The sequence below is a fragment of the Drosophila obscura genome, unplaced genomic scaffold (genome assembly GCF_018151105.1).
Source record: "Drosophila obscura isolate BZ-5 IFL unplaced genomic scaffold, ASM1815110v1 contig_58, whole genome shotgun sequence".
NCBI lineage: Eukaryota > Metazoa > Arthropoda > Insecta > Diptera > Drosophilidae > Drosophila > Drosophila obscura.
The window spans coordinates 961,479-980,704 of NW_024542848.1; the positions used below are offsets into that span (position 1 = coordinate 961,479).

General features: G+C 39.0%; 2 protein-coding genes across 2 annotated transcripts in view; both read left to right on the plus strand.

The window, feature by feature from the left end:
- Positions 1-19,226, plus strand: part of LOC111079708 (ubiquitin-like protein 3) — an 81,604-nt gene that overhangs the window by 44,712 nt on the left and 17,666 nt on the right. The window lies entirely within an intron of this gene.
- Positions 2,078-2,730, plus strand: LOC121404954. Its single transcript, XM_041595375.1, has 2 exons — positions 2,078-2,282; positions 2,342-2,730. Exons 1-2 carry the CDS (start codon positions 2,078-2,080, stop codon positions 2,728-2,730), a joined length of 594 nt encoding a protein of 197 aa, XP_041451309.1.

The following is a 19,226-nucleotide window of genomic DNA, read 5'->3' on the forward strand; positions in this document are numbered from 1 at the left end:
TGTATGGGTGGAAGTAGAGGTGGAAGATGAGGATGGAGATGGAGCACTGGTCTGAATTCTAGGAAGAGTAATGGGTTTTGCCAAACGTTTAAATCAAAAATGAGATTTGTGAGCACACTTAATTTTATTCTAAGCTTAAATTTGTGCTGGCTGTGCATATTTAATGTGGTCAAAATAATAAGTACATTTAGGTATTTATGAATTTTTCAGGATTTAATTGGGATTTGGTCAAAGGATTGTTGGTTTTTATTGACTTCTTGCATATTAAAGTACATGAGAGTTACAAAAATTTCACTATATGGGCCGAAAAAGCATTGTTCTGCTGAAGAAGTGATGATTGTCTTGAATCTTAAAAAATAAGGGAAAAGTCTTCGGGAAACTGCGAAAGTCTTTGACGCTCGGTATATTTGGATCAGAATGCCTTAAATTTAAGATTTCTCACTGAAAATCGAAGAAGGAAGAAGAAATCCTCACAAGCAACGAACCCCCGCATCGCCAGTCTTGTAAAAAATTATTCGTTAATGTCCAACAAAGCCATTTCCGCTCAAATTGGTAATGAAATATCATCTCAGACCGTTTCTCGTAGGAGTCAATATTCAGACTTATCAGAACGTATAGTCCGAAAAGGTTCCTTTTTCCGAGAAAAAAATTTGGAGATGAGGCAAAAAGATGGGTCTGAAAAATGAAATAGTATATTATAGAGCGACTAAACAAAACCAAATATTTTTGGTAATGACTACAGGAGATGTGTGCCCCAAAGGCAAATATTTCGACGTCCAGTACAAAAAAAATGTTTAACTACCGTAGCGGTTACCTTATGGCGTTGAACCAATACATATTAAAAATGATCCTATGACCAAATTCAGGTATAAAAACATATTGACTGACATTATGCAACCATATGCTAAGGAAAACATGTCCTTGAGGTGGGTCTTTCAACAGGACAACGACTAAAAACACCGCAAGGCTAGTCAAGGCTTGGTTTACGGAGGGCAAGGTAAACGTTTTGAACTGGCCAAGTCAATCTTCTGACTAAAACCCAGTATAAAACCTATGGGGAGACTTAAAACGTCGCGTTGGCACAAATATATTTCGAAACTCCGAAGAATTGTGAGAATTTGTCCCAAAAAGTTGGTATGAGATTCCAGTAGAGACTTGGCGCAAAATTATTGCTGGTATGCCAAAAATAATCGCCAAAGCTAAATAAAATAAGGGTGGTTATTTCAGATAATATCGTAGGATTACTAATTATAAGTGTCGCGGAACGGATTAGCTCTAACGATCGATAGTATTCGCATCTAGTATTTTTGAAGAGATTAGGTATTTGGGTGACCTGCGGTCACATTAAAGTTAAGAAGTCAAGCCATGTTTCCCGCTTCGGTTTATTCCGATTGACGAGACCAAGAGAGTAGGAGGAAAGACTGCGGTATGTAATAACTAAATAGTTGAGGTTAGACCTAAGCCAATGTATTTCACCCCTACAGAATAAAACACACACGCACACGCACATATCATTTACGCTACGAGATCTGGTATTCTTGTTTCGGTGTCGATATACTGAAGTGTTGAAGGCAAATCCTACGCGGTCATCGTCGGTCGGCGTCAATAAGAAAAAAGTGAAAAAATTTTGATATTCTTTGAGTTTTTAACTTTGTAGAATTGCTGTACTTATTATTTTGACCGCCCTTTGTTTATGTTTTTAAGATAAAATTGATCAGAAACCCTTCATTTGAAGCGAAAATTGCGTATGTTAAATTTTATTATATTCTACTGTAGGTTAGCAATCTTAAAGTTCAGTGAATTTTTTCTTTCTGTTTTAAAAAAAAAAAGTTTTACGAGACGTGGAAGAAAACTCATGAGCGTGTACTTATTATTTTGACCAGTAGTGTATATACAGTTGTATTCAATTTGAGATATTTCTAGTCTTTCAAATTGAACAAATAATACCTTTTTAAATAGACTGGATTGTTAGCATTAGCCATGTATCTGTAAGAACCTTGCTGTAGTAGATCGCGCCGAATACAAGCAACGTGGGAACACACAGCAGAACCAAGTTAAAGTGCACAAGTCAATAAACATGCTTATAGAACGAGATGATACAGTCTGTGGCGTCTGCAAAAAGAACCGTATTTCAGAAGGATTCCAAAACTGGGTGCAATGCGACAAATGCAAGATTTGGCACCACTTTGACTGTGTTGGTGTGAGCAGCACTATTGCGCAGTTGGAATGGACATGCTCCGCATGCAAGGCTCCAGCAAGTGATCAAGCTTCAACCAGCAAAGGTAGATTGATAAAATTAGAAAAATCAACGTACACAAAGACAAATTGGAATCTCTTATAGATTTTGCAATGGCAGTACGCAACGCGTGTGCAACTATGGAGGCCTGCAAATTAAACTCACACCTGGACAACCCCTTACTGTTTCGCGAACTCGTCGATAAGTTGCCCACTCAACAAAAATTAAATTGGGCCATGCACCCACGCAGTGACGGCATCCCAGTCATCAAATCATTCAGCGATTGGATATACAAGTTAGCCGAAGCAGCATCCACTGTTATACCTGTACCAAGCTCAAGGACCAGCACCGTCAACACTCACGCACAGGTTCGCCATGGATTGGACAACAACGAAAACTCTCAGCCAGAAGAAGATCAGCAACAACAAGCTACTTCGTTTCTCATATGTATAATGTGCAAGTCCGCCAAGCACCACGCCGCCCAGTGCGAGTAATTTCAGATGTTGACTTTCGAGGAGAGGCAGCACATTATCAACGACACCAAGGCGTGCTATAGATGTCTTAAGAACCACCGCCGCAAATGTTTCTCTAAACGAGATTGTGGCGTCGATAACTGCCAACCTAAGCATCACCCACTTCTTCCTAGAGAAGCACCCAAGGCCGAACTCGTCAGTGCCCACCTTAAGGAAAGCAGCATAGAAGAACAATACTTCCGAATTTTGCCCGTCACACTACACGGAAACGGAGTTAAGTTTGACACCTACGCCTTTTTGGACGAAGGCTCATCCGTCACACTTATTGATGACAGCATTATGGGAATTCTTCAGGTTTCCTCGACTCCCGATCCTCTTTGCCTGCAATGGACCAGCGAAACCACTCGAATGGAGAATACATCCGCTAGAGCTCATATTAAAGTATCAGAACCGGGAAGCCACAAAATGCTATGGCTCAATAATGTACGTTCAGTCAAAAACCTCGCGCTACCAAAACAAAGCGTCGATGTCATCAAACTGTGCAACGAATATTCCCACCTCCAAGGATTGCCAATAAAATCGTACTCCAACGCACAACCAATGCTGCTAATTGGTGCCAATAACTGGACTTTGGCAGTACCCCGTAAAATTCGTGAAGGACGACGAAATGCACCCATCGCATCGAAGTGTACACTAGGATGGAGCATCCAAGGAACAATTAATACAAACAGACATATTTCCTTGCATCATTGTAGCTGTAATTGGAGTGAAATCGACAAAGCGGTTAAGGAGAGTTTTAACGTAGATCCAAGCACACCACGGCAGCTCCACTCTGAAGATGACAAAAAGGCTATGCGTATTCTCGAGGATACTTGTAAAAAGGTTAACGGTCATTATCAAGTTGGTCTGCTTTGGCGAGATAAGGAAGCCATTCTGCCGGAAAGCTACTCCGCCGCTATGAAGCGCCTTGAATGTCTACGAGCTAAAATCAGAAAAGACCCAGACCTGTTCGAAAAAATACAGGTCCAAATTGATAATCTGATATCAAAAGGGTACGCTTTTGAACTTGAGCCCAAAGACGCAGCTAAGCAGATGGATCGCGTATGGTATTTACCGATCTTTATTGCTTTAAATCCGAATAAGCCAAGTAAAATAAGGCTAGTCTGGGATGCAGCAGCCAAGAGCCATGGATAATCACTTAATGATTTTATTTTAAACGGACTTGACTATCTTATTCCATTAACCGATGTGTGCAGACATTGCCGAAATGTTTCATCAGATTAACATTCAAGATAGCGACATGCATGCGCAACGATTTTTATGGTTCCACAAGGATAATCAGACTCCAAAAATATTCGTCATGCGCTCAATGACATTTGGAATTAGCTGCGCCCCTTGCATTGCTCACCATGTTCGCGACAAAAACGCACAGGAATTCAAAAATCTAAATCCACGAGCATACGAGTCCATTACAAAAGCGCACTACGTAGACGATCTCATTGACAGCTACGAAGACGACGATGAAGCAATTGCAGTTGCATCCGCAATCCGAGACATCCATGCCAAGGGAGGATTCACCATAAGAAACTGGAGCTCCAACTCGACCCCTGTACTTCAATACTTTGGAGAACGACAATTGGATAACCAACACCCAAAAGAATTAGGGGGGCCTGAAGGGGTGCTTGCTCCAACAAAACGCGAAGCCTTACAAGTATTGATGTCCGTATTCGACCCACTGGGCTTGCTATCATGCTACACTATTGGTCTGAAGATGCTACTCCAAAAACTCTGGCGAGCTGGTATAACATGGGACGCGGAGATTCCAAATACACTCCTTATTTTTTGGACACAATGGAAAAGCGTACTTCTCCAAGCTGGAGAGCTGGAATTCCATCGCTACTACTCATACCTGCTGCCAGATGCAGACCAGATCGACTTGCATACATTCGTAGACGCAAGTGAAGACGCCTATGCCGCAGTCACCTACCTTCGCATAAAGAGAGGAGAGGACATCGACACGGTATTAGTTGCAGCCAAATCTAAAGTCGCACCATTGAAACCCGTCTCAATACCACGCATGGAGCTTTTGGCAGCCGTAATGGGAGTGGGACTAGCAAAAAGAACCATGAAAACTCGAGGACTTAGAATCAATTCAAGCACATACTGGTCCGACTCTAAAACCGTTCTTCAATGGTTAACTATGGACCCTCGAAAATTGCAATCCTTTGTTATGCATAGAGTTGGTGAGATCATAGATAACACCTGCCGTAAACAGTGGCGCTGGATTCCTACGAAGGAAAATGTTGCAGACTCAGCTACAAAATTCTTCAAAACTCCCGATGCATCCAGGTGGATCCAAGGCCCACAATTCCTTAGACAATCGGAAGATAAATGGCCACAACAAGATATCGTTTTTGATCAAAATAACGACCAATCCGAATTACGTAAGCATGTTTTCATACTAACGAAACTAAAGCATTTTGATTTTGCAGTGGATTACTTTTCGGACTGGAGACGTCTATATAGAGCCGTAGCTACCTTCATCCTATACATCCAAAGGCTGAAAGCAAAATGCGCCAGAAAATCACTGCCAAAATTCCTAAGTCCTGAAATCATACATGCAGCAAAGTCGTGGCTATTTAAACAGTCGCAGTCAAAGGCGTATTCTATGGAAATCAGCGCCCTTAAACACCATTCAGCTGTGGACAAGTCAAGCCCATTAATTGCTCTGAACGTTTACCTAGATGCAGAAGACATCCTACGTGTACAAGGAAGAGCAGATCGGCTGAATCCAAAAGAAAACGCCATCGTATTGCCAAAAAAGTGCAGAGTCGCCTTTTTAGTTGCAAAGTACTACCACGAAAAATTTCACCACATGCTCCACGAGTCAACTATCAACCTAATTCGAAGCACATTTTATATACCACGTCTACGAGTATTGTACAAAACTGTGCGTAAGGAATGTCAAAAATGCAAAATCGCCAATTCGACACCAAAGGTACCCCAAATGGCACCTGTACCAGCTGCCAGACTGGCTGCGATACGGGTGCGATTATTTCAAGCTTGACGTAAGCTCTTGTATAATGTGCCTGAAGAACTTCATGGCCCCCCGTGGAACTCCAAAAGAAATCTTCTCCGACAATGGGATCAACTTCAAAGCCACTGAAAAGGTCGTAAAGGAGGAACTGAAGCAAATCGACTTTGATTAAATCACCATTCGCTACGAAGCTATTAAATGGCGCTTCAACCCACCAGCTGCACCCCACATGGGAGGAGCATGGGAACGACTAGTTAAATCTGCGAAGACTGTCCTAAAATTGATCTGCACATCAAATAATTTTAGTGACGAGACCCTCCGAACCGCTCTAATGGAAGCTGAAACCATTATTAACTGCAGACCACTAACCTTTTTCTTTCTACATTCAGCAGTCGATGATGCCCTTACTCTAAATCACCAGCTTCTGGGATGACCGAATGACTACAAACCAATGGCAGAAGACAACACTGATCTAAGGCTGCGCTGGAATCAATCGCAACTGTTCGCCGATAAATTCTGGAAGCTTTGGGTAAAGGAATACACACCAACTCTGACTAGACGCAGCAAGTGGTTCACCAAACGCCCGTGGCAACAACGAAAACGAAGAGACAATTGCAGAATTTTAAAACATTTTACATTTTTTTGCTACATCTATAATGTATATTCTACATTTACAATGTATATTCTACATTTACAATGTATATTCTACATTTACAATGTATATTCTACATTTACAATGTATATTCTACATTTACAATGTATATTCTACATCTGCAATGTATATTCTACATCTACAATGTAGGGCGGGGCGAAATTTTTAATTAAACTTGTAAGAGTGTGATATCACATAAGTCGGGAAACAAACTCGGCTATTGATGCTGAGCAAGAATAAATATACTTTATGGGGTCGGAAACGTTTCTTTCTCTGTGTTTCACACATCCACTTTTACCACAAATCTAATGTACCCCTGAACTCTTTTTGAGTACGGGTATAAAAAAGAACGGAACCAAAGAAATTGAAGCACAGTAAGGCTGTTCAAATCGCAACAATCCTTTTTTTTTTATATTAAAATGTGTATTTAATTCGAAAAACAAGCTTACTGCTACCTATTATGTCAGTTTAATCAGGTTATACATTTAGGGGGGAAAAACAAACAAATTCTGACGGTGTGAAAATAATATATACAGGAAATTTTCTTACATATTACATACATATTTACATATTAATATTTAACTCTACAATATTAGATTTTTTTATTTATTTATTTCAATTTCAATTAATTAACAATTATCTGCTATAATAGGAATATACATAATTAAAGAAAAAATATAATAGGAGAAGAAAAGAAAGGTTTTAAAAATTTGCTAGGTTAAGGTGAAGGTAAACGTTACGTAAAATCGTATCAAGGGATAGTTCAGGAGATATTGTATTGTAAAAGGAATTGTAATAATTGCAAAGAAAACGGAAAGGTTCGTGCTGCGCGAAGTTAGATCTGCAGAAGGGTAAACGGATAGGCAGGAAAGTTCGGGTTAGTCTAGAAGGAACTGTAAAATGTATCTGTCCCAACAGAGTTTGGGAGTCTACAATCCCAAGAATGAGCTTGTGAATGAATAAGACGCCATTGCAAATTCTGCGATGGTGTAAGGAGGGTAGGTCGAGTAGTTTTAGCCTGGATCGGTATGGAGTCAACCGTCTGCCAGAGTCCCAGTTCAGATTCCTAAGGGCAAAAATTAAAAATTGTTTTTGAACAGATTCAATTTGAAATTGTTGCTCTTTGTATTGAGGGCTCCATACACAAGAACAGTACTCCAATATCGGGCGTACCAATGAGACGTACAGTGATTTTGTTATATACGGGTCGTCAAGCTCTTTGGACCAACGCTTAATGAACGCTAAAACTCCCTTAGCTTTGTTCACCGTTAAAACAATATGGCTGTTAAAGCAAAGCTTATGATCAAATAGGACTCCTAGGTCATTTGATGTGGAGATTCGATCCAGAGCTTGTTGTCCTAAAGAGTGGGAAACCAAATGTGGAACACGGCGGTGAAACGTCATAAGATTGCACTTTGAGCGGTTAAAAAACAGTAGGTTAGAGGAACACCACTTATTTAATTCATCGAGGTCAAGTTGAAGGCGAGTGTGCGAGTACCAATCGGAATATGAAAAACAGATTTTGACTTCATCAGCATACATTAGTGTAACTGAGTGCAAAATAACTTGAGGTAAGTCATTCACAAACAGATTTAACAGCAGCGGACCTAAATGACTTCCTTGAGGAACACCTGAGGTTACATGCACGACATTTGACAAAACATTAGAGAACAAAACACGCTGTGTGCGGTTTGACAGATACGACGATATCCAATTTACGAGATTTGGAGGTAAACCTAACAGAGGGAGTTTATAGATCAGCAAAGTATTATCAGAATCAAAAGATTTGCTGAAATCTGTAAAAATTACGTCAGTTTGCAAGCAGCTTTGAAAGCCTCGGTTGATTAGAGACGAGAACTCTATAAGGTTAGTTGATGTTGATCGATGACTAAGAAAACCATGTTGCGACGGGGATATGCGTGTTGCAATTGACGAGTAACAAGGTGCTCTAGCAGCTTTGGAATAACAGCAAGCTTAGCAACACCGCGGTAGTTTTCAACGTTGGATCTACACCCTTTTTTGTGAAGAGGAATAAGGTAGGATTCGTTCCAAATCACGGGGAGGCAAAAACGTTCAAGAGACAAATTAAACAGGAAGGTCAAAGGTTGGCATAGGGCTTGAGCGCAATACTTTTAAATGCAGCTCGGAACTTTATCAGGTCCTGCAGGGAAACAGATGTCAATCGATGACAATCCTTCAAAAACTGTGCTCTCTTCAAATAAGGGAAGAACTACGTTGTTAATATAAGGAAGATGGTAGGGATAAGGCGTGGATGATTCGTAGATGTGAGATGAATACGTCGATTGAAAGAAGGCGGCAAATAAATTTGCAATATCTTGAGCTGACGTTTCTGTTTTATCCAGTAAATGAAGAGAAGGGGGGAAAGCGTTAGACTTACGTTTTGAGTTGACGAAGGAAAAGAATTTTTTGGGATCAGTACGGAAATTTGTACTACATTGGGAAAGATAACGGTTATAACATTGACTATTGATAGTAAGAAATTTAGAGCGAACAGACGAGTATTGAGCAAAGTCAGATAATGAACCAGTTCTCTGGTACTTTTTATATAGCCGGGATTTTTTATTTTTTAGGAAGGACAGATACTTTGAGAACCAGGGAGGTTTGGAGGATACCTGAACGGTAACTTCAGGAACATAGGTGTTGAGAGCAGAGTTTAACTTGTCATAAAACGAGTTGACTATTCCATTTATATCTGATAACGACTGAAGAAAGGACCAATCAATTTGCAAGAGATGTAAACTTAAATCGGTGAAATTCGTTTTACGAAAACACTTTATTCGATTAGTTGAAGGTATAATGGAATTAATATTCAAAAGCTCGACAACTATAGACAGAGTTGGATGGTACGGATCTTCAGGAAAAGACAGGACTACCTCTGACAACCGTTGCTCGTGAAGCATCGCTGACGAAAGTGAGATCTAACAGTCTACCACTACTGTTTATGACGGAATTAATTTGGGAAAGGGAGACATCAATTATACCATCAACAAAATCATGTTGACTACCAGGTAACAGCATGTTTGATTCATCCTGCTGCCAAGATAGAAGTGGTATGTTGAAGTCACCCTTTACTATGATATGATCAGCACAACCTGCAGCAGAAACTACAGAATGAATGGCAGAAAGGTGTTTAAAATAAACAACAGCATCAGATCTAGGAGGAATGTATGAACAGGTCAAAAAGATAAACGACGCTCAATACGGATTTTGACTGCTAAAAATTCAATTTCATGGGTGTTCTTAAATGGAAACAGCTCGGATGCAAAATCAGTTTTTACTGCAATAAGAACCCCACCAGCAAATGATGGTCGATCCAATCTGTAAGTGGTGAACTTGTGGATGAAAATTTCATGATCGGAGACGGAAGAGTTAAGCCAGGTTTCAGTTATAGCCTTAGCGTCGAATTCAAAAGAGGCGCTATCCGTATATATTTTGGTCAGTTTACCCAAAAGACTGCGTGCATTCTGATATTGGATGGTGATATGGTCCTCAGTTTTTTGAAATCTTAGGGACAGTGACTCTAGGACTCTGGGAAGAACTTCTTGGGAAAAATTCATGCAAAAAAGTGGGAATGTAAAATAGTGGGAATGACACTTTTTATTTAATTGTGACAGGATTCTGGTAGGGAGATCCATTGGATGGCACCTTTTGAGTCTTCTCTTTCCCTTTCAATGTTCTTATTACGAAAGTACCAGGGAGCATTACTTATTTTCCTTAGAATTTTTGATTGTACAATTCTTATTTTATTCTTAATTCCGTATACTTGCAGTGCATATTTCCATAGTATGGAACTGATATACAGTGATGGAAAAAATAATAGAAACGACAATTTTTTTTCGCATTTTTTTAATTTTTCTTCAGTCAAAATTTTTATTTTTTAAGTTTAATAATTTTGATTAATAGTCTATACAGTTATGTATCAAAACATAACAAAATAATAATTTTAAAAAAAGTTAGTGTAGCAAAAATAAATTTTTTCATTTTTAGAGCTTGGAAAAAATAATAGAACGGCCGACTTAAAGCTATGAAAAACCGTTTCTTAGCTTCAAAGGCTAGTAGGTTAACTTAAAGCTTATATATTTGGAAGTGACACTGTGATTTTAAGTGACTTCGACCCATCTGCGACCCATGGAATCCACCAGTTCGTCACAAATGGATGAATCCATGGAGAACCATTCGGACTTAACTTTTTGAAAAAAATCATTCCTATTTTTGGTCTTATAGCCACCAGTCCTTTTCATTAAGATCTCCTAAAGGTGATCTATGGGATTAAGGTCTGATATTCCATCTGGCCAATCCATCAGGGGAACTTCTTTGTCCAGGAACCATTTCTTGGTCAGCATTTAGGAGTGATTCGGGTCATTATCCTGATCGAACTACCACTTTAATGGTATTTCCTACTCAGAATTATACTGTCAAGTATATTTACATAGTCGGAGGCACACATTTTTTTCTATATCCAAAGTATTGGACCAATAATGGATAAAGCATCCCCACAACATTATGTGCCCACCACCATGCATACCCGCTTTAACAGAATACCTGGGTCGTAAGAAGTAGTATTAAAATGCCTTATATGAAGTTCCCCAACAAATATAAGCCCATTTACCTTAGTTTCATATGACTCTAACACATTTTTCTAACTTGGACGACATAAATGCACCTTCGCGAAATTTACTCGGTTTCTAAACTTTTTTTGGAAAGTAGTGTTATATTTTTTGAGCTATATGACCTTTTAAATTGACATCAATCAGCGTATTCCTTATAGTACGACTACTAACCCGTGCTTTAAGATAATTTTTCAGATCTATCAACGAGAGAAAGGGATTTTTTTGGATTTTCGAACAATGCGCCTGTCGAAATGAACCCATGTTGCGGGCTTTCATACGCGTGTGTCTCGCTATTTTTTGTAGTAAATCGAAGTAAACACTTTTTTAAAATCCATTTGAGATATGTGTGACCATCTGACCTTGTGTGGCCTTTAGTTTTTAGATTTAGGATATGTTTTTTTTAATATCCCTACAATATACTCCACGACCCATTCTGAACCGAATAATAACAACAAAAACGGAATCCTTAGGAATAGGTATTTCATATTTTCTTTTGTCTTTTGGCGATAATATATTACCTATATAATTCGATTTTAACCGTTTTATTATAATATAAGAACAAAATTGGAATGCGTTTCTATTATTTTTTCCAAGACAATAACGTGATCTTCCCACAAATTAGAGTACCTAGCTTATAATTTTTACGAAAGGAGCCCCAAAGAGAATCCAAAGTAAACACCCATTATCCTGAAACTAAGCATAGTTGTTTTTATTCAAACAATTTGCTCCAAAAATGAAATATTTGGTTTCCAATTTGAATGCGCATGCCGTTTCTATTATTTTTTCCATCACTGTATTGCCACTTTGCTACGTAGAGGTAGTTTGTTCCTGGGTGCAAGCAGCCCCGTCATCTTTTCTGCCTTAACCATAACCGACCTTTGAACCATAGTTGTATGGATTTTGAAGTTAAGTTCCCTATCCAATATGATACCTAGATATTTATATGACCTCTTGTGCGAGAGGGTAGAGCCCAGCATAGTTATGCCACTGCAGGATTGTGTCCTTTTACCAAACGTGACGTTTGTGAATTTCTTGCTGTTTGTGCCTATGTTCCATTTAAAAGCCCATTCCTCAAATCTGCGTACGTATTGCTGCAAGGCTTCGCTATATTAATATTTTGACTTCTGGTCATCACTTCAGTGTCATCGGCGTAGGTTGCTATCAGCACATTATCGTCCTCCAATCCGGCGATTGCACTTAAGGTAGGGGCGTTTAGAGGACTTCACTCCGTCAACAACCACTCTAAAGCTTCTGTCTTCAAGGAAGCCACTTACTAGCGTGTAAAGTTGTGGTGATATGGACTTCAACCTAAAGAGCAGGCCATCATGCCATACCCTAACAAAAGCTCGGTGTATGTCCATGAACACCGCAACTGCGCACATATTTTGCTCTATTGCGTCCAGGGCGAAGTTGACCACACGGTGTAGTTGTTCCGGACTGCCATTTCGGAATTGTTTGACCCACAGATTTAAGTTTTAAGATCCGGTTTAGGATCACCCGTTCCGTTATCTTCCCCATCGCTGAGTGGAGACTAATTGGCCTATATCCATCGACTTCCGTGTGTTGTTTTTTTCTGGCTTTGGCACCATTGTAATTAACGCAGTTTTCCAGCTATTTGGAAAGTGAGCTATCCTAAGTATGCTGTTAAGGAGCAGAACCAAAGACAATATAAGTATAAGATGCGTAACGCCATACGAAATTTCTGCACACGAATTTTTCATGCTGGCTCCAGGCTCTCTTGCATACAGCATACGAAGGCACACGAAGTTGGTTCTTTGCCGATGCGACAGCCGAGCCGAGTCATCGCGACGACTGTATGTGTGCACATGCATACATTTTTTACAGCGCTGTCGAAATATACCCTTCACTTTATAAGTGTAAGTTAATTTTGCAAGACGCTTACCGCCCCAATATTAAAAAACTGTTATATTGTATATATCCCTCCAACGATAATTTATTTTAAAATGGTATTTTCGATAATGATGATCGGATATACATATATAAAAATACATAATATATTTAATACATGAAATTCCATGAATCCATCAACTCATCCATCTGTGTGTACTCACACATGCAAGCGGATTCTATTTTTAGATTCGTACGCTTCGTGGCGCGAATTTCGTCGCTGGCCGAAAAATTGTCTTGCATATGGCAATTGAAATGTATGAGCGTTACGCATCTTATACTTATATTGTCTTTGGCAGAACTTAGAACAGCAGGGCGCTTTTAGGCAGTAGCTTTAGTGTTCTGTTGTCCAGAAGGTCTTTAACAGGGAATTTTTTTGGCCTTTAGATCCTTGATTTGCTGCATCACTTCTTGCAGTGTAACCGGATTTGCTGGCCGGGACATTTCAAAATGGAGCTCCAATCGTAAATCAACACCCCTTCGTGTAACGGCTGACCTTAAGCTGAATGGCTTAGATATTTCCTCTAAACTATCTGCAAAAGCTTCCGCCTTTCGCACACTGGAGTAACTCCAGCCACCTGTCGGATCTTTATTTGGAGTTTTCGGGACAACGATTCTTTTAAAGCGACTTTTAAGTTTCCAAAGAGTGTAGTTAAGGGATACTTCCGCGCCTGCACTACCCAATATATCATCAATTTTTCATTGCTGGATTTTTGCAAATACCTTTTGAACTCGATTTGACAATCTTTTGTATATTTCATGGATACGACTATCACCCGTTCTTGCGTATTCTCTTCTCACTTTTCTTTCCAGTGCATTCGCACTTGGAGGTATTACAGCTTGCCGATGTTTGCTTGTTGAGCATTGCGTCACCGGAGTAGCATAAGATGCATCTTCAATATCATCTGGGCTTTTTATTACCGTGTAGAAGTCTATGCTTTTATCTAATTCAGCTTTTAAAATTTCGACATAAGAGCCAGGTGGAAAAAATGTATTGCTTCTTCGATTTAAGTTGTGGTCTATAATGCAGTGTTGCTATAACTGTCAAATGATCGGAGTATAGCTCATATTCAACTTCAGCTGAAAGGTTATTTAAAGCAGTACCATTTACTATAAAGAAGTCAAGTGCAGAGGGAGTAAGCCGGGTGTTGTTTGAGAAAAACGTAGGTTCGCCCGTAGAGCGGCAATGGCAATGCCTTCTTGCAAACGCTTCGCTCGAGTACATGATCTTATATTACCCCACCATGGGTGTTTTGCGTTAAAGTCACCGCCAGCAATAAAATTGTCCCCCAAGTTAAAAAATAACTGCCAAATTGAGTTTTGGTCCAAGGTTGGTTGGGAGGTAGATATATAGAAGCGGTTTTGATGCATCCACCATTAGTCGGCACGATCACACCAGGCCAATTGTATACATAGGCTTGTATTAGGTTCATTCTGAGAATGGGCAATAGAAGATCTTCTAATAACAGCTGAACCACTTTTTGAGGCTCCACTGGGATGATTAGCATAATATTGGTCGTATCCAGGCAGGTATACTTTCAGGCCAGGACGCATGTGTGTCTCAGTTATCAACATTACATCTATCTCATTGGCACTAAGGAAAAGTCTGAGCTCTTCATTGCTTTTGACTAGTTCTCGTGCATTCCATAATCCGATTTTTAATATTGGATTAGTTATTTCGAGATAAGCATATGTACCAAGGCACGAAATGCCTTGTTTGCCTCCATTGATTCCTGCATAAGTTTAAACATTTGGTCCTTTCTGGAGTTTGACTTGACTTTTGGCTTTCTCCAATATTTTAAATTTTCCACTTAACTGTTGATCTTCAGCTTCGTACGACCGGGAACTGTCCCACTGTGTGGGCCCGTTTTTATTTTTCCCTTGACGTGTTCTTATCATGTCTGCATAGGAAAAGCCACTCCTAGCGGTAGCGTTTGAAATGAATTGTGACTGGCTGAGTTTTATTTTTGAGATTATTTGGCAATCCATTTTCCGGTACTCTTGCCACTGGTTTAAGTTTCTTACTCAGCTCTATTCTAACTTCACTGCCTTTAAAGTTAGATGGGTGGTAATCACCACAATTGGCACATATTGATTTTTCGCCAAGACTTAGCTCACAGGACTTTGATCCAGTAGCATGGTCGCCAGAGCATTTGCCACAAACTGGCTTTTTAAGGCAGTAGTTTCGCGTGTGCCCAAAGTCTTGGCATCTTAAGCATTGCACCAATTCTTTAAAGTGCTTTGCCTTCATCACCGTTACTCTGTGTCTTCCAATTTGAGTTATTTTAAGTGCCTCTGCAATATTTTGTGTCTTCTTTAGGTTTACGTAAAACATGTTTTGTCTGGTTTTCACATTATTTATTTCTTCATCATCCTCCGCATTGATTGTGATATTGCGCCAGTCCGGTTTCCTGGGAAAATAGATTTTTCAAGACTATGCAGCCATTATCAGTGAATGTGCGTTCAATCAATTTCTTTGGTACGTTGGGATGTATATCTCGAATCACTAATCTGAACGTTGTATCCTCTCTCAACTGATGATGCCAAAACTCACAATTTTGTTTTTTCAGCATATTAAATACTGCTCGAAACACGTTTTTTTTTTGCTTTTTTGCTGCTCAGAGCCAACTAAATTTTGTTGGTTGGGGTCTACTTGTTCATCTTGATCTTCTTCGTGCAGTTCCATTACATATTCAGCTTCTTCAGCTAGCGCTGCATAGCGATTGTTTTGAAGTGCTACCGAAAAGTTGGTAGCAGGTGTATTATTCTTATTATCCTTACATGGATGAACTTTTTGGGCAATTGGGTGCGTACTTTTCAGCTTTTTATGAGGAGAGATCTTCGACATCTGAAATCTGCATTTATTTGGTTGTGGAGGTTTCTCAGCTAAGATTAAACTTGACGCAACAATCCTGGGATACAAATATTTCAATTATATCTTGCAGATCAAATTTGGTCAAAAATGGCGAGAGAAATGTACAGATAGCTCCATGTATACATTAGGAGGGCGATTATTTTGGAAAATTTTGATTTTCAAAGGTCTCAGGGTCTTAGAATGTTCCTTTTTCTATGAAGCAAAGCAAGTTTTAGCCCGATTGGAATACATTTAGGGCCGGTATCTCGTCTTCCGGTTACGGTACCGATTAGTTGTCGTTAGGATAAAGTTAACCACCTGATAAAGTTGTGGAAGGTTTACTCGAAGTCTCACGATGGCTCGCATTTCCATAGAATATTATTACGCATTTTGATTTATATTTTGCAAAAAACAAACGCACTTTTTCTGCTTGACCAGGGTTGCACAAATCAAGGTGGGCTAGCCGGGTTCCGGCCGCCGGTTGAATGTTAACCCTCACAAGAGCCCTTAAGAAACCAAATTTTCATTTTTGGATACTTTAACGTTCTGATTAATTTTAACCCGAAGTCGAGATACCGGCCCTTAGAGGTGCAGACTTGAGGTCAAAGTTAAAAAAATACCATATGTTGACCATGCTTGTATGGCAGCTATACTTTATATCGCTTTGATTTTTTTTAATAATTTAGAATATGAAAATATAATCCTCTGAAAATTTCAGCTCAATTGGTTAATATTTAAGCCCACAAAAAATAGTTAAAACACGACACTTGTACACCCAGCGACTAAAAACTGCCGCTCCCGATATTTCATGGATTTTGAGACTTCTCTAGTCGGTGGTTTTCGCAAATGTTATCCTATTCGTCTAATTATACCCGTACTCAAAGAGTTAAGGGGTATATTAGATTTGTGGTAAAAGTGAATGTGTGCAACGCAGAGAAGGAAACGTTTCCGACCCCATAAAGTATATATATTCTTGATCAGCATCAATAGCCGAGTCAATATAGCCCTGTCTGTCCGTCCGTATGTCCATTCGTTCGTCTTGTTGAGTGCCTAGTTCTCAGAGACTATATGAGCTAGAGCAACTAAATAATATTTCCAGACTCATATCATACACTGCTACAAGTTTATTTCAATATCTGAAGCTCTTATAGCAACAAAAAACATAACGTTGACAAGAAAATTGTACCACCTTTCACATTTTGGGTTCGTGGTGATAGAATAGGTATTAAATATTTCTATCATTTTTACAGTTTCTGCAACTTTGGATTGGACTTGTAAACAAATAATTTTTCGTAGGGTATGGTTTTATTTTCAGACATGATGCCGCTTAAAGCATCTGTTCTTAACAAAATAAGCTACTTATAAATTAAATTGTTCGTAGATTGCCAACTGTACTAATTTTTATACCCGTACTCAAAAAAGAGTTAAGGGGTATATTAGATTTGTGGTAAAAGTGGATGTGTGTAACGCAGAGAAGGAAAATTTTCCGACCCCATAAAGTATATATATTCTTGATCAGCATCAATAGCCGAGTCGATATAGCCATGTCTGTCTGTCCGTCTGTCTGTCTGTCCGTCTGTCTGTCTGTCTGTCTGTCCGTCTGTCTGTCTGTCTGTCCGTCTTGTTGAGCGCCTAGATCTCAGAGACTATAAGAGCTAGGGCAACAAAATTTGGTTTCCAGACTTATGTGATATCACACTGCTACAAGTGTATTTCAAAATTTCGCCCCGCCCCCTTCCGCCCACACAAAGAACGAAAATCTGTGGCAGGCACATTTTTAAAGATACGATAAAACTAAAAACGCAGTATCGTAGAAAATGCCCATATCTACCAGATTGCCTAATCTGAATCAGATCGGATCATAATCATAGCCAGAATGAAGAAATTAATTTTCTGTTGGTTCCCTCTCCTTCTCCAGCGCTGCTGACGCTTCTGATTCTCTTTCTCGCTCGCACACTCTGCCGCGTTCAGTGCGCGAGCAACCCCTAACGGAGGAGATGTAGAATCTAAATGGTACATGTATAATCTACATGTTAGATGTAGAATATACATAATATATGTAGATGTAGATAACAGATGTAGCAAAAAAATTTAAAATTTTTTTTTTTCTAAAACTCAAAAAAATCAAATGCTCAAAAATGTATATACTGACTGAGTACGGGTATAAGTAGAGTCGCGTCCCTAGAAGCGACTCACACGTTCCCTCTCGTTTTTTTTGGAAATATACCCCCACCTTTCAATCACAAAGCAATGTTTATTTACTTGATATGAAATTCCAATTTTGAAAATTTTAAAATTCAAAAATGTCAAAACAAGCATTGCTTTGTGGGCCTGCAACTGTAAAATGATAAAATGTGATTTTGGGATGGTTGGTTGGAGTGTTTGTCGGAGGGTTTTAGATCCGCCATCTCTCCATAGATTTTAGTGAGCAATACCTAAAACGATGCCAAATTAATGCACCTATATGCTAAAAAATAAAGGACCCAGGATATATTTTTTTCGACTTTTCCTAAATTTTTAATGTCAAAATTTCGTAAAAAAAAATACCGCACAAAAATCATAATTTTTGCATTTGAAAGCTTAATATTTCCCAAACGGTAAGCTGAAATCACAAATTGCTTAGGTATAATTGATAGCTGCTTAAATTAGATTTTTAGAATGGCAAAATTCATTAAAACCAAATGCAAGATACTTAAGTTATGTGAAAAAAATTATATTTAAAAAAAAAATACCTGTGTTTAGCTACTGAGCTACTCAGTAGCGTTGTTTTGCAAGATTATTTAAGAGACGATGATTGTTCAGTTAATATATTCACAGTTTATTTTACTTAAGTTAATATATATGTATTATCCAAAACTAGCGAAAGGTGTGCGGATTTGATAACGAGAGTCAACGATGGGTCGATTAAAGACTCGTGGGCCGGTTCAAGACTGTTGAAGTTGATATGTTCATGTTAGGTTTAGTTTAGAACTCTGTGGCAGGCAGGTCACTGTGCCAGACAGCCAAACGTTTAACTACGGTGATGATCGAATTTGAAGTGACTTCTGCCTTTTCTGACGAACCTCCCCCACAGCGGCTGACGAAAGCCGAGAAGGAGCAAGGCACCAGCAAGAGCATAAGTACAAGCAAACAAACGGTTATAAAGAGAGACATTACATTAAGAGATGCTCAACTACTCTATGTGCTGCCATGGGCCGGCGCTTAGCCGAACAACCTGCTTTTAAAAATACTTCAAAAAGAAAGAATTCTTTAAAAAAATTGAAAGCTTCCTTCCTCTCGGAAAAAGACGGTTTGGTTCAAATTAAAACTAAAATTTTTTTAAGTACAGCCTTGAAAAATCAATTAAATATTACTTCATAAAATTAATAGAACTTTGAAATGAACCCTATGCTAATTTAATCTTGGATGGTGTCAACACTAGCCTTTGTTCGAGTT